At 25.1% G+C, this 15,229-nt stretch overlaps 1 protein-coding gene across 2 annotated transcripts; it reads left to right on the top strand.

Annotated features, from left to right (window-relative positions):
* The first annotated feature begins 10,649 nt into the window (after positions 1-10,649).
* On the top strand, positions 10,650-12,896 carry LOC112697729 (large ribosomal subunit protein uL1). 2 transcript variants are annotated; one of them, XM_025751037.2, is made up of 6 exons: positions 10,650-10,832; positions 10,936-10,980; positions 11,170-11,389; positions 11,855-12,020; positions 12,251-12,456; positions 12,687-12,896. In XM_025751037.2, the coding sequence occupies exons 2-6, from the start codon at positions 10,976-10,978 to the stop codon at positions 12,738-12,740; spliced, it is 651 nt and encodes a 216-aa protein (XP_025606822.1). In that variant the 5' UTR covers positions 10,650-10,832; positions 10,936-10,975; the 3' UTR covers positions 12,741-12,896. The 2 variants fall into 2 exon arrangements, with proteins under 2 accessions (XP_025606822.1, XP_072077603.1); XM_072221502.1 differs by having other exon boundaries at positions 12,251-12,460; positions 12,692-12,896.
* The last annotated feature ends 2,333 nt before the right edge of the window (positions 12,897-15,229 follow it).

Here is a 15,229-nt window from a genome sequence, read left to right as displayed (position 1 = left end):
AAATATAAAAAATGCAGATGAGACGATCTTTTGATTCTTTTCCCCAAAAGAAAAAACAAAACGGAGAAGGGCTCTTATATCTTCAATATTTATAAGCAGATAGTATTAGATTAGATTAAATAGTATTAGATATGTTACTTTTTTAACATTAAAAAGATAAAAAAATACAAAACTTTATTTATTTATAAATTAAGAAAATAATTAAAAGGATGAGCTAAGACTATTAATCATTTTTAAATAAATTAAATAAATTATTAAGAATAAATTTAAAATATACTAATAAAAACATAAATTTAATAGATATTTTTCGTGCATTGTTAACTACATACACTAATTTTATTATATATTAATATATAATATTTTTCATAAATGACTTTAAGAAGAGAGATGCATAAAGATTGGTGAGAGACGACACCATATCAGCAAGTTTGATGTCAAAATGTTTTGAATTTTAGAAATTGAAAAAAAAAATATTGTCACTTTAATTTTGATAATGTCACACTTTTTTTTTAATAATTTTTATGTTCCATATAATGTAAATAACGATGTGAAACGACATTGAATGTAATTTGGTGAATTGACATTTCTTCAATACTTAGAATGAATTTCTGATTCTATGCAAAATAGAATTTTCAATTGGGGAGCTGATGTTAAACGAAGAAGAATCTAAGATTAGAATGATAATGACATTAATTTTCATAACCACGTTGAAACAACAACTAATGATGCCATTCCAAAATTGACGATTGGTCAAAAGTGTCAAATGAAACTAAATTTTCATCAAGTCTCAAACAAAATGAACAAGTATGTATGTTGGAAAAAGGAAATCTTCTTACATCAGCACGAATTGCATATGTGATCATTTATTTTTATTGTATATGTTATTTATTAGAGAGTTTATTTGTGACTAAATATTTGTTATTTAATTTAACTATTGTTTATTTAATTCTTTTATTTATTTACTTTTTAAACAAATAATTTTATATTGAGAGGATATTTATTAGAATTAACTAACTTATCATCATTTATACAAAACTAATTATTATTTAGTTCAATGTTCTTTATTTTTATTATTTATCGATATGTATTTTCATTTTATTATTGCTAAAAAATTATTTAACTTTAAAAAATGAAAAAAAAAATGTGACTACTTCCTTTCTTATTTTGAATCTCTTTTAATTTGGCTGAAAAAAATAATTATACCCTTTTAGCCAACTTAATTTCAAGCATGTAATCACGACTATTGTTACTCTAAACTAAAGAAGAAAAATAAATGAAAAATAGGATATTAGATGTATAAAAAAACGAAGAAGAAGAAATCCATGATGATAAAGATTTATTACTAATTACAAATGATAACTTATATGTGGAAGTGCAAGTGACATTTCACTTATTTATGGGAATGGATTCTCTCAATTTTTTTTTAAAGGGTGAAACATAATCTCTAATTTTTAATATATTTTTTTTTATATTTTTTGAGTCCTACCAATAAAATGTATAATGAGAGAACACATTTCATCCTTTCAAGTAGAAAAAAGATTGAAAGGATCGAATTCCCTTATTCATTTGACATTACACATCCACAAACAAGATCTCGCATATTCATTCAAGACACGATCATCTGGTACAAGAAATAAATTTTTTTAAATAAATAATTAATTAATTATATAAAAGAAAAAGCTAATTTTAACTTTCTTCTTAAATTGGAGAAATATGCATGAGATCATATATTTAAACTATATCGTAATTATGAATTAAAAAAAAATATTTTTAAAAACACGTTATTTCAACTTTAATTTTTGAAATGCGTCTTTTAGGATGAATTTGCCCAAACTTTCAGCAAAATTCCACTCAAATTCTCCCTAAAAATTTGGTTGAGAATGAAATTTAAATTTTTAAACCATTATCATCATCTTCAATGGTATATAGGAGTATATAAAAATACACAAATAATAAGCATGTCTTTTTCAATATCGCTGGCGCTAGGGGTGGAAACAGGTCAGGCCAGGCCAGGCCAGGCTTTGCTCTCAACAGGCCTGGCCTGTCATACAGTTGATTGGTTTGAGCCTGGCCTGCAGCTTGTTATAGGCTCTTTATAAAGTACTAGACCTGGCCTGTTATTCAGCCTGGCCTGTTATTCAGCCTGGCCTGACCTGAAGTCTGTTAAAAGGTCTGATAATTTTTTTTTTACAAAAATAAAAATATTATTTAAAAAATTTATTTTTTAATAAAAATTGTTATATATAATATGTCATATATTTAATATTTATAAAAAATTTTAAACTTCTAACATATTTAAAATATACAAAAATATTTATAATAAAATATAATAAATTTAAAATATCTCATAATTTTATTAATAATAAATAATTATTTATATATTTAATTATATTTTAACAGGCCCAGGCAAGCCTGACAGGCCTATAAGACTAATTAGTAAGCCTGGGCCTGGCCTATTAATATATTAAGGCTTTTAAAAAAGCCTGGGCCTGCACCTATTTTATAACAGGTCAGGCCAGGCTGCAGGCCGCCTGGCCTTTTTCACCCCTAGCTGGCGCTAATGACAACTATTATCATCGTCTCCAGAAATATATATACAGGAATACAGAAGTAAGCCATATCTAACTAGAATTTTTTTCATTATAAATAAAAAATACGACTTATTTTTGTGTACTTTTATGTACTTTTATGTACGATAATGATTGTCATTGTTAATTTTTTAACTTTTCTTCTCACCTAATTTAATATTTATAAAAATACGTAATGAACTTTGCTAGAGAATCAGACAAACTCTATTAAAATAATTTTTACTTTACTCCAAAAAAAACCCGCAATTATATAACAATAATAAGAATGAAAAGAAAATAGAAAGTAAAAGTATGAATATATACCTAATTTGTTTTCAATGGATTTGGACAAAGCACAAGCTACAATACAGTGAGAATCATCGTTAAGATGAAAAGATGTCAAGTGATGTATACAATCACTTATACATAGACCTAGGCACAGTACCAAAAAAAACGGATTTTGTTTTTGTAAAGCGCATTTCAAGACACATTTGCCATGACAAATAAGTTTTTTAAATTTAAAGTCCGGCTCAAAATTTTTTGTTGTAGCAATATTTTCGCCTTGTACCAGTACTAGCATAGTTATAACCACAATAGCAACAAATTTTTTCATGTCACAAGATGATGCCATAGCACTTTCTTAACTTTCTTATTGGGTGTAGTACTATTTCTAATTTCTTGGTTGTTTGAATGTTAGTGACATGTACTCAATTTATAGGTGGACAAAGGTATATCTTTTAATAACCTTTTATTGTTATTTATGTAAAAAATTAATTAGTATAAATGGCAATAAATATTTTTAAAAAATAAATTAGCTTTGAAAATTAAATATACATTGAACAAATTAATATCCAGATATTTTTTCTATTTATGTTTTCTATATCTAATATCATTGTGCGCATATAAAAAATTAGTCACTAAATCAGTCATTTGTATAAAATACATGTTATAATATAAAATATATTAAAAATGAGTTAAATTATATATATATATTTATCGGTAATGTTAGGGAGACAATATTTGAAGTTACCTTATATAACATAACATCCATAATTGGTTTAATTACTCTGTTAGTCCTTATAGTTTGGTGAAATTTTTAATTAGGTTCTTATATTTTTTTTTTCTTTTTAATTGGGTCCCTATACCAATTTTTTTTCAATTGAGTCCCTATACTTTTTTTTTCTTTTATTTGAGTTCCTGCACCAATTTTTTTTAGTTGGATCCCTATACAATTAAGTCAATTACTACTAAAAGGGACCTAATTAAAAAAAATTTGGTACAAAGACCTAATTAAAAGCAAAAAAAAATATAGGGACCTAATTGAAAATTTTGCAAAACTATAGGGACCAACAGAGTAATTAAACCTCCATAATTTTATGCATATAATATTCGTAATTACATATTTATTACATCTAAAATTAAGGCAAGTTTGGGATATTTTTTATTGTTTTTTAAATATTATTCTATATTTATATACAAATACATGATAACTGACCCGATTTGATGAGTATGTCTAAAATGAGCATAACAATTACGTGTTTATTGGATGTGCCACATTTATATAGATCATTATATTTTATTAGATGAAAATCAAATGTTAATATAAAAGAAGAGCATTGATAAATTCTAATAAATACAGAATATCCTAGTATATAAATAAATACTTTAAATGACAATACTTTAATACACAATATTTTAAATAGCAACAGAATATTTTATTCTTAAATAATTAAATATGAAATATATAAATAAAAAAATATGAGTATTCTTTATTCGTTAAGGTTAATTATTATACAAGAAATTTTTATAATTTTAAAAAATTATATTAAAATGATATTTTAAACTATAACATAAAAATATAAAATAATTAAAATTTTATTTTATATTACTTGAAAAATAATTAGATTATTATATTCAAAATTTATTAACTAACTACTTTTCTTAAAAATATTATTATGTAATATAATTTTTCATCAAAATATTTTAAAATATAATTTATTTAAAATATATATAATACATAAAAATATTAAATTTTTTATTTTTTTAATTAAAAAAAAAACAGAATAAATAATATAATTCTAAGTACATGCCTATCACATTATATATTTATTTATATTAGTAAAACCTAAACTAATCAAATTTACAAAATTAAAAATATTAAAACTATATGCAAAGTCAGGCTATTGCAGAAATATAATCACATAAATATACTGTTTCCTTTTATACCTTTCCCAACATAATATATATATATATATATATATATATATATATATATATATATATATATATATATATATATATATATATATATATATATACTATCTTAATTAAAATACAGATAAGTTATTATATATAATCACACCAATATATATATGGATTTGTCTAAAAAAATTATAAAAAATAAATTATATTATTTATTTAGTTTTTCAAAAAAATTTGAAAAAACGAAAAGTTAATATTGCCATGTATTATATATATTTTTTAAATAAATTATTTTTACAAATATTTTGATAAAAATTATATTATATAATAATATATCTAATAAAATAATTAGTTAATAAATTTTAAATATAATAATTTAATTTTTTGTCAAATAATAAAAATAAAATTTTATTATTTTATAATTATATTGTAGTTTAAAATATCATTTTAATATAATTCTTTAATATTATAAAAATTTTCTTACATAATAATTAATTTTAATGAATAAAAAATACTTATTTTTTTGTATTTATCTATTTTATATTTTTTAAAACAAAAAGCTTCCACCATTTGTACATATTAAATTTGTTACAATAAAACTAAAAATTATGTATTTAACTCTTAGATTTAACAAAATATATTTTTAATAAATTATATATGATTAAAGATATTTTGTGAAAGACATTTGTACACCAATTTCTCATATATATAAAAGTCTGGTTAAGTTAGAGAATAAAAAATTTATCTAGAAAAATAAAAAATATTCGTAAATAATAAAAAATAAAATATGATCTTATTATAGATATATAATTATAAATATTATATATATGAAACTATAAATATTAAATTTAAAAAATAATTTTAAATTGTTATCTATTTAGTATTATTACAAAATAAATAGGAATAAGAAAGACTAGAGGAGAGAATTCTGAGGTGGCACATATATTAGAGAGTTTAATATATATATATATATATATATATATATATATATATATATATATATATCAATTCTATGTCGGTCACTATTACATATACGCATATAATACATATACATAGTTGATACATATTATTTATTTAGTTTTTTTAAAAACAAATAAAAAAATAATATTTTATGTATTATATATATTATTTTAAATAAACTATATTTTGACAAATATTTTATAAAAAATTATATTATATAATAATTTTTAAAAAAAAGTTTGTTAATAAATATTGAATATAATAATCTAATTATTTATCAAGGAATATAAAATAAAATTTAATTATTTTATATTTTTATGTTGAAGTTAAAAATATTATTTTAATATAATTTCTTAATATTATAGAAAATTTTTTGAATAATAATTAATTTTAATGAATAAAACATATTTATATTTTTTGTATTTATATGTTTTATATTTTTAATTACGTAAGTTTGATTAGTTTAGGCCTTACTAATATAAGTAAATATATAATATGACAGGCATGTATTTAGAATTATATTATTTATTATATTTTTTAAAAAAATTGAAAAAAATAAAAAAATTAATATTTTCATGTCTTATATATAATAGTTTAACTAAATTATATTTTCAAAATATTTTGATGAAAAATTATATTATATAATAATATCTTTAATAAAAGTAGTTAGTTAATAAATTTTGAATATAATAATCTAATTATTTGTCAAGTAATATAAAATAAAATGTTAATTATTTTATAATTTTATGTTACAGTTTAAAATATTATTTTAATATAATTTTTTAATATCATAAAAATTTATTGCATAATAATTAATCTTAATAAATAAAAAACTCATATATCTTGTATTTATATATTTTATATTTAACTATTTAAGAATAAAAGCTTTTGTTGCCATTCAAAGTATTATATATTAAAGTATTGTCATTTAAAGCGTTTATTTATGTATTATGATATTTTGTATTTATTAGAGTCTATCAATACTCTTCTTCTATATTAGCCTTTGATTTTTGTCTACTAAAATTTAATGGTCTATATAAATGTGGCACATCCAATAATAAGCACATAATTATTGTGCTCATTTTAAACATACCCTAATTAGATGATTGATTTTTTTGCGCACATAGTATTTTTTAGATTTAATTATTCTATTAGTCACTGTAATTTTATCAAATTTACAATTAGATTTTTATATTTTTTTCTTTTCATTTAGATTCATTCATTATTTTTAATTTTGTAGTTAAATCTTTTTTATGTCAAAAATATTAAAATATAATTATAATATGTATTCTACTTTTAGTTATGAATATACTCTCTTTTATTTTTAGTAGATTCAAGCATTTCTTCATCTTACTCTCATTTTTGATATTTTTGTTTGTGTGAAATTTAGTATTTTGATGTGTTTAAATGTGTGTTTTATTTTTTTGTTTTTTCTTAAGATTTTCCTTATCTTTACATCGAAAAAAATTCTAAAACAATAGATGTTATAAGTATTATAACCTAGCTTAATATATTTTAATGGATTTTGTTGTAAGTTGTGATGATTCAAATGTAATTTTTTTTATATAAAAATCCAATCTTTCTTAAGTATTTTTGAAATATTGATTTTGAATATGTAAGTAGAGATAGGGCAATTTTTATTGCTGTTAAAATTATTACAATGAAATTATTTCTTTATCTTATCCAATTAGCCATTACCATAATATTCACAGTTCATACTCAGTAAAACACTAAAACATATTTGTTATAAATGTTGTTATTGTTTAAATTATTAGTGGTGGTATTGTTATTAGTATATACCAAGTAAGTGTCTCGTGTTAAAGATCTTGCGTATCAAAAATGATCCTATTGATAACAAAAAATAAGTTATAAAATCTTGAATATTTACAACTCTATTTATTATTTTATTATAGTTCAGTTATTTCGGTTAAATCAAGATTGAACTTTTAAATTAGATAAACTAATAAGTAGAGTAATTCAATAATTGATTCAATTTCTAAAACCTTAGTTATAATATTATATTTCAATGTGTATGTTATATTGGAACTGATTTTAGTGTACATATAGTCTTTTTATATTGGTTATTATGATTTATAAATAATACATTTATACAGATTGAATTACAACCATTTAATAATTTATATTATTTTTATTTTATCTTATTATCTACTTTATTTTATTATAGGCATACTACACATACAAGCCTTTTTGACTTACAAGTTATACAAGTTGGGTCAAGCCCAACAATAACAACCCTTGCATATGCGAGCATTTAAACACGCACTAATTCAATAGTTTAATAGTGTGTTCACTCACCATTATGAAAGACGGTTCTTATTCTTCCTCGATCAAAACCCCAACCCTAAAGATTGAAACGACGCTCGAAATCTCTCAAGAAACTGTCAAAATCGCGCCAAAACTTAAGGAAATCAATCGTGTAGAATTTCATTTTCCTTCTTATTTGTGCTCCAAACTCTTGTAGAAAAACCTGCAATTTTTGAATAATCTTTGTAGAATTTTGCAGCATCTTCAAGCATGTTAAAAGTCATCCCAACCTTCAGAACAAACTGCTCATCAACATCGCACAGAAACTGCAAAATACACAAAAAATAGTCCACTATACACCATATTAAAACTAGGATAAACTATAGAATGCAACTACAACTATAGAGTCATCATCAAAAATAACAAAAAATAAGATTCAGAATTCATCATCAAACAGAAACTAAAACAATTCAACTATAGAATCATAAACGATAAACAAACTATATTATCTAGATTTAAACCACACCTCAGTACTTGATTCGATCCAAAACAATAATACAATTCACCATCGTTCAATTGAAAATGTCAGAACCTGTAAATACACTGAAAAGTCCCTCCAATACACCAAAATATTTCTGATTTACACCGAAAAATCTGATATACAATGCAATAGATTCATCAGAACTACTACATTACATTCAATTCAAACAATCAACAATGAAGAGCAATTTTCACAAGCAAGGTTCACAACATTATTCACCTACTTAATCATAAATTACTAACGAAAACATTAACTGGAATTGAACCACACCTTAAGCGCTTCATTAGAATCAAAACAATAATCCACTTTGCTATGGTTCAGTTGACAATCTAAACTTAAATCATTCAATATCTTCAAAATGATTTCGGAGCTTGATTTAAAAAACGAATATAGAAAATGAAGAAAATCAAGAAAAACGAAGAAAGAGAACGCACGAAAACGACGAAAGAGAACACACGAAAACGAAGGAAGAGAAGGCAGAAAATGCTGACGAAATTTGAAAAAGAAAATGAAATCTTTTCAAAAAAGGAAGTTATATATTCGCGCGTTGATTGAAAAATTAATTAAATTAAGAGGTGCGTGGATTGTACGTGTTAAGAAGAGGCGCGTGAGATGAATTAGGATAAAATGACTTGTATGGATTTGTATAAAAAAAATGACTTGCATGTAGAGAATATTTGTTTTGAAAATAGTAAACCATATTTTTTTATAAATTATATATGGTTAATGAAAATATTTTTAGAAAAAAAAATATTTTCTATATTCCTAATTATATATTGTATACATAAATATAGATTATATTTTGAAAATGATATTTTAAAAGGATAATTGCATACCAAATATTTCCTATGTTTTCATTATCTACTAAAAAAAATTTAATGGCATGGTCGAAGGACAAAGTATAACAATAAGTGAGTTGATACTCAATTTGGTCCTTGAATTTGTACGTTAGTCTCAATTTAGTCCATAAAATTTTAATTTTATCTATTTAGTATCCAAATTTTATAAACGTGCCTCACATTAGTCTCCAAAATAATTTTTAGTTCAAAAATGTTAATGGAATGTTGAAGTGAACAATCAAATGCCATAAAATGTTGTAGTTTTGGTTTTGACATTTAAATAAATCAAAAAATGATGCCGTATCACTTGTTTTGTTAAGTAAAGTTTCAATAAACACCACTTATGATATTATTTTTTGGTTATTTGAGTGTCAAAACCAAAACGACATCATTTTACAGAGTCTAGTGTGGCGTTCGCCTATCCATGACAACATTCTATTAACGTTTATACACTGAAAATTGTTTCAAGAACTAACATGAGTAATGTTCGCAAAATTTGGGGATTAAATAAAGGCAATTGAAATTTTAGGGACTAAATTGAGACTCATATACAAATTTAGAAATCAAACTGAGCATTATCTCGTATAACAATATTATTAAAAAATACAAATAAATAAAAATTTAAGTGGAAGATTTCATACTTTAGTAATCTAAATTTAATATCATTTATTTTATTCTTCTAATAATTCATTTTCACGTTCTAAATAGAACTGCACATTGACTAGATTGAATTGAATATGACCAAAATTTTTATTTGGTCCGTAATAAATTTATTGAATCCAATCGGATATAATATTCGTATTTTTTATACTCAGATTCAATCCGATTCGCACATTTACGAATCGGATTGAATATATATAAAAAAAGGATTCAAAATGCTTATTTCTATTAAAATCAAATACAACTATTATATAATAAAAGGTATAAATAATTAACTTATCAAAGGAAATAGAGACAGATAACAAAAGAAAATAATATAATCAATGTCAGTGAATAAATATAACCTTGCAGTGAAGTAAAATAAAAACATTATATCACTTCAAAGAGATTATGTGAGAAAATTAAAATCAATAATTAAACGATAATTCAATAATTCAGCAGCAACAACAATAATTTAATTCAGCAAGTCAGAACTAAAATCGTAACAACAGCAACTCAGAACAAAAAAAAAAAAAATTCCAGGCAACAAAATCGGAGCACTCAGCGCTGCCCACCCTCCCGGTTCATACCCAATCCTCCTTTGAATGGCAAGGGGGCTTTTTGGACCATAGTATTAGAATAGAAGAAAAGATGCAGTGTCTGATATTGTAATGGGCCTAAGCCCAATATTAAATTAATTTGGAAGCTTAACCCGGACCAACCCGGCCCAACCCAACCAATGCTCATATGTCATATCCATAACCAGCCGAAAACCCTAGCTACTGTCTTCTGTTCCATTCCGCCTCACACAGACACAGGGTACAATAATACTCCTCTTTCCATTTTGATTTGGATTCGATTTTGACGTTTAGTTTTTTCTAATACCAACTCTTTCTTTTTCCATTTCAATTTTTGTTCGCAGTTTTAGCAGCTCTTGATTCCACAAAACCCTAGCTTCAACCATGAGGTAAATTTTAGCTTCCACTGTCAAAGATTTATGTTTTCCCCTCATTTTTGTCATGGATTAATAATAAATGTTTGGTAAAAACGAAATGAATCTCTTGAATTTTTGTGAAATTAATTAATTCGCGATATGAGTGTTGATTTTATCTCTGTTTGTGTGTGTTCTGTGTGTGCGCGCGCGCGAACTGTATAGTAAGCTTCAGAGTGATGCGCTGAGAGAAGCCATCACAGGAATTGTGGCTGATTCGAAAGAGAAGAATAGGAAGTTTGTTGAGACCATTGAGCTCCAAATTGGACTCAAAAACTATGATCCACAGAAGGATAAGCGTTTCAGTGGTTCTGTAAAGTTGCCACACATCCCAAGGCCCAAGATGAAAATCTGCATGCTTGGTGATGCTCAGCATGTTGAAGAGGTAAGCTTGTCTTCCAATTCATTTTCTGTTGTTGTATCAAGACTTCTTAGTTATAAAAGTAAAATGGTAGCTCCTTTTATTTTTGTAATTTGGTTATTGTCATACATGACCCTTGATTTATATTGGATATGATAGAATAAGTTGATTCGTAGAAATTACATATTTATGTGAGAAAATGCTGTATCTAATTGAAGTTTTTGGCTTAACATTAACGTTTGTAACAATCTGGTATTTGAAGTGTGTAAATGAGATGCTTGATTTGAATGACTTTGCAAATGCTGTGCTTTCCATTTTGTTGTATGAATGGAGTATCTTGAAATGACACATTGGCTGCACTTGAAGAGAGCAATGACATTTTATGATTTGATGGAAGTGATATTTTGGTTGTGTTTCAGTGCTGCATGTGTGATTGTTGTGTGTAATGGTTGCCATGTTTGTTATGTTGATTGAACATATAATTTGCAGGCTGAGAAAATAGGATTGGATTGGATGGATGTTGAAGCATTGAAAAAGCTTAACAAAAATAAGAAATTGGTGAAGAAACTTGCCAAGAAATATCATGCTTTCTTGGCTTCTGAAGCAGTCATTAAGCAGATTCCTCGTCTCTTGGGTCCTGGTCTCAACAAGGCAGGCATGTATATTTGGATTTTAAACTTTTGTGCATTTCCAGAAACTTGTTAAATTGTTATGATTTAGATAATTTTATTCATGTGTGACATTATAGTCTTCCTGTTTATAGTTCTTTTAATTGTCTACTGAATGTAGTGTTCATTTTGTTTGGTAGACCTTATATGTTGTGCGTATCGCTTGAATTTCAGTTTTCACCTTTTGCTGCTTTTGAAATTCCTCCTGACTTTGCAGGAAAGTTTCCCACACTTGTTACCCACCAAGAATCTCTCGAGTCAAAAGTTAATGAGACAAAGGCTATGGTCAAGTTTCAGCTTAAGAAGGTGCTCTGCATGGGAGTAGCCGTTGGCAATGTTAGTATGGAAGAAAAGCAAATCTTTCAAAACGTACAACTGAGTGTTAACTTCCTTGTTTCCCTGTTGAAAAAGAACTGGCAGAACGTAAGTATTCCTCCGTCCTCCTCCGTCCTCCGATGTTTGATGCATTGCTATTGCATTCTTCATCTATCTCTGACATGTTCATGACTTTACCCCTTTTATTATTGACTTAGTTTGCATGTTTGTTGATTAGTGTTTATTCCCTGTATTGTTATTTTTAATCCATGGGTGTATTTAAATTCTTTCATCTAGCCAAATCATATAACGTGCAATATTTATTTTACTTATTTCAGGTTAGGTGCTTGTATCTGAAGAGTACCATGGGAAAATCTTACCGTGTGTTTTGAGAGACTTGTTTTTTTATCTTTGAAATTAAAATTCTGTGAAATTATGATCAAGATTTTGAGTATCTCACTAGCATGACAGATATTTTCATATTATTAAAGTTTTGTCGGATGAGTTTTTTTGTTTATTAATATTTCGTTCATGGTTTGGCCTCTAAAGTCTAAAGTGGTTACCGGCATTGGATCCTATTTTTGGTACTTCCTTCCTTTTTAATCTTTTTATTCCATTTCGACGTGGTCTGTGACTTATTTAATAGTTAATACTTGTAGCGGAAGGACAATCGTAAACTTGGTAAATCATGTACAATAAACTACCGTTGTAGATTTTACTATTATTTTACATTGGTGCTTTTTATTTCCATTAAGTTTATAACTTTAGATGATCATAATGGAATTAAATCACAGTCGATACATTTCATTCATATAAGGTGGATTACCTATTAAGAGGTGTGAGAGTATATAGAAAAAAGCTATGAAATGGTATGACATGGGTCAATTCTGTCATCCAACAATTCATTCGACAGTCGAAACAATTTAGTCAATTTAGTTGTGAACCCCCAAGTAATATCTGTTTTTTTTCCTTTATTTTTTCATGATTCCACGAAGTATATGTTTATAGGGATTTTTTGTTTTTTGTTTTTGTTTTTGTTGAAAGTTAAACCTTTTCCAGCCAAAAAGAATGAAATTATTAAATGAAAATAGATAGTTATGCACCCATAGTTTTTAATTTTTGATCGATAGTATTAAATTGAAAATATTTGTATTAACAAAAAAAATTGAAAATATTTATATATTTAATGTTTTTTTAATTGTAAAAGGTCTTTTAGTAATTATGACAATAGGAGGATATATCATTTTACATAAAATAAACAGCTTCCGCAAAATCCGTTTTCTGTATATCCTAACGAAAGAAAAAAGACAATAGGACAATTTAATTTATGAAGACAAAACATTCATTGAAAAATATAAGTTAAAATATGTGGCTTGTATAATGATATAGTCCATTGATGACCCAATCTTGGTGGGTATGCCTTGTTATCTATCAAGTCCTAATCTCACGAGTTATTCTGTTATTCACATGATTAAAAGAAATTAAATTATGTTTCCGTATAATTTTAGATAATAATGTTTTAGCACTTAACAAACCCCACAATAAATGTTTTATAACCTTAGGACATATTTGTGCATGGTCCTCATTGAATCATATACGGTTGATAGCGACACATCAAAGCAATTATAAAGTATAATAACTAAGCTTTGATTAATATAGATACTTTTTTTTATTATTTAAAAAAGGACTAAGATTGGATTTAGATTTGAAGGCAGACAATACAAAATTAGTGGGTGCTACTATCTTTTCAATTGAGATTACTAAGCCAAAAGTACCACTTTTGATAAAAACCAAATAGATTGGTACTCCTTAGATGTTTCTTTAAACAAGAACTAAAACCAATATATATAGCCTAATAATTACATTAATTGAGGAGTGAGTACTATTTCATTTTCCAGTTTTCTTACCCACACCTCATCTGAAAATAGAATTGTCGTTTGCATTGCATTTTTGCCATTTACTGATACCTTTTTAAGAATTTCGCTAAAATGGAAATAATAATTCTGAAATTTGAACTAATAAGTAGTTTTCAACATAAGTATAAAGCTTAAAAGAAAGTGCACTTGTATTTACATTGAGAAATTAGAGGTATCTAACTTTAGATTATTTTGGAGGTTTAGCACATAATACACTTTAAAGATCTTAGAGTGAATATTTTTCAGTTTCTCATCTTTTTAAGAATACCTTACTTTAAATGAGTTTATCCTTTCAATTTACACTAAAATGGATGTGTTGATTTTCTTTTTGAACAAAATCACTAATTAAAAAAAATCCCTATCAACTATTAGTATAAGATCCTTTTAGTGTTAGCTAATCTATTATTTTCAATTATTGACAAAAGTTGAACCCCAAACCTTACTGAAAATAAATAAATATTGAATAACCAAAACAAGTGTGGGTAGACAATATCCTCCATCTCTCTCCTCAATTATATCCATTAGACATAAAGTTAAAAAATTCTAATATTTTTTAAAAAATATATTAATTCAATTTTCACAGTTAACAAAATATAGTAAAGGGGAAACTTCTTTATGTTTTCTCTAACTTAGGCTTCGGTATTCTTTGATTCTTAAATTCTTATAAACATAGTATAATACAACCTATAAATCTTCTCAAATGTGCATTTTAATTTTAATTACAATGTCAAATAAATACTAACCAAACTTATCAAATTTATTTAAGCGACCATTAGTTGTACTAAATTTCTTTAGATTTTTTTTTTAATTTTCAAACTTAGTCATATAATACTTCAGATTCTGAAAAAATAGATTCGAACCTCCAACACGTATTTAAGCGGATTAGTGAGCTAACCACTAAACCAACCTAAAAAAAACGACTAGATACGAAATTTACATATTTACAAAATGAATATATTTCTTGC

Source organism: Arachis hypogaea, chromosome 16 (genome assembly GCF_003086295.3).
Source record: "Arachis hypogaea cultivar Tifrunner chromosome 16, arahy.Tifrunner.gnm2.J5K5, whole genome shotgun sequence".
In the NCBI taxonomy this organism is placed as follows: Eukaryota; Viridiplantae; Streptophyta; class Magnoliopsida; order Fabales; family Fabaceae; genus Arachis; species Arachis hypogaea.
The sequence above is the reverse complement of the archived record's forward strand: the minus strand, read 5'-3'. Positions and strand labels throughout refer to the sequence as shown.

Coding starts and splice junctions, on each gene's coding strand:
- LOC112697729 (XM_025751037.2), top strand. Junction 12,021..12,250: donor TCCTGGTCTCAACAAGGCAG/GCATGTATATTT, acceptor CTGACTTTGCAG/GAAAGTTTCCCACACTTGTT. Junction 12,457..12,686: donor TGAAAAAGAACTGGCAGAAC/GTAAGTATTCCT, acceptor TACTTATTTCAG/GTTAGGTGCTTGTATCTGAA.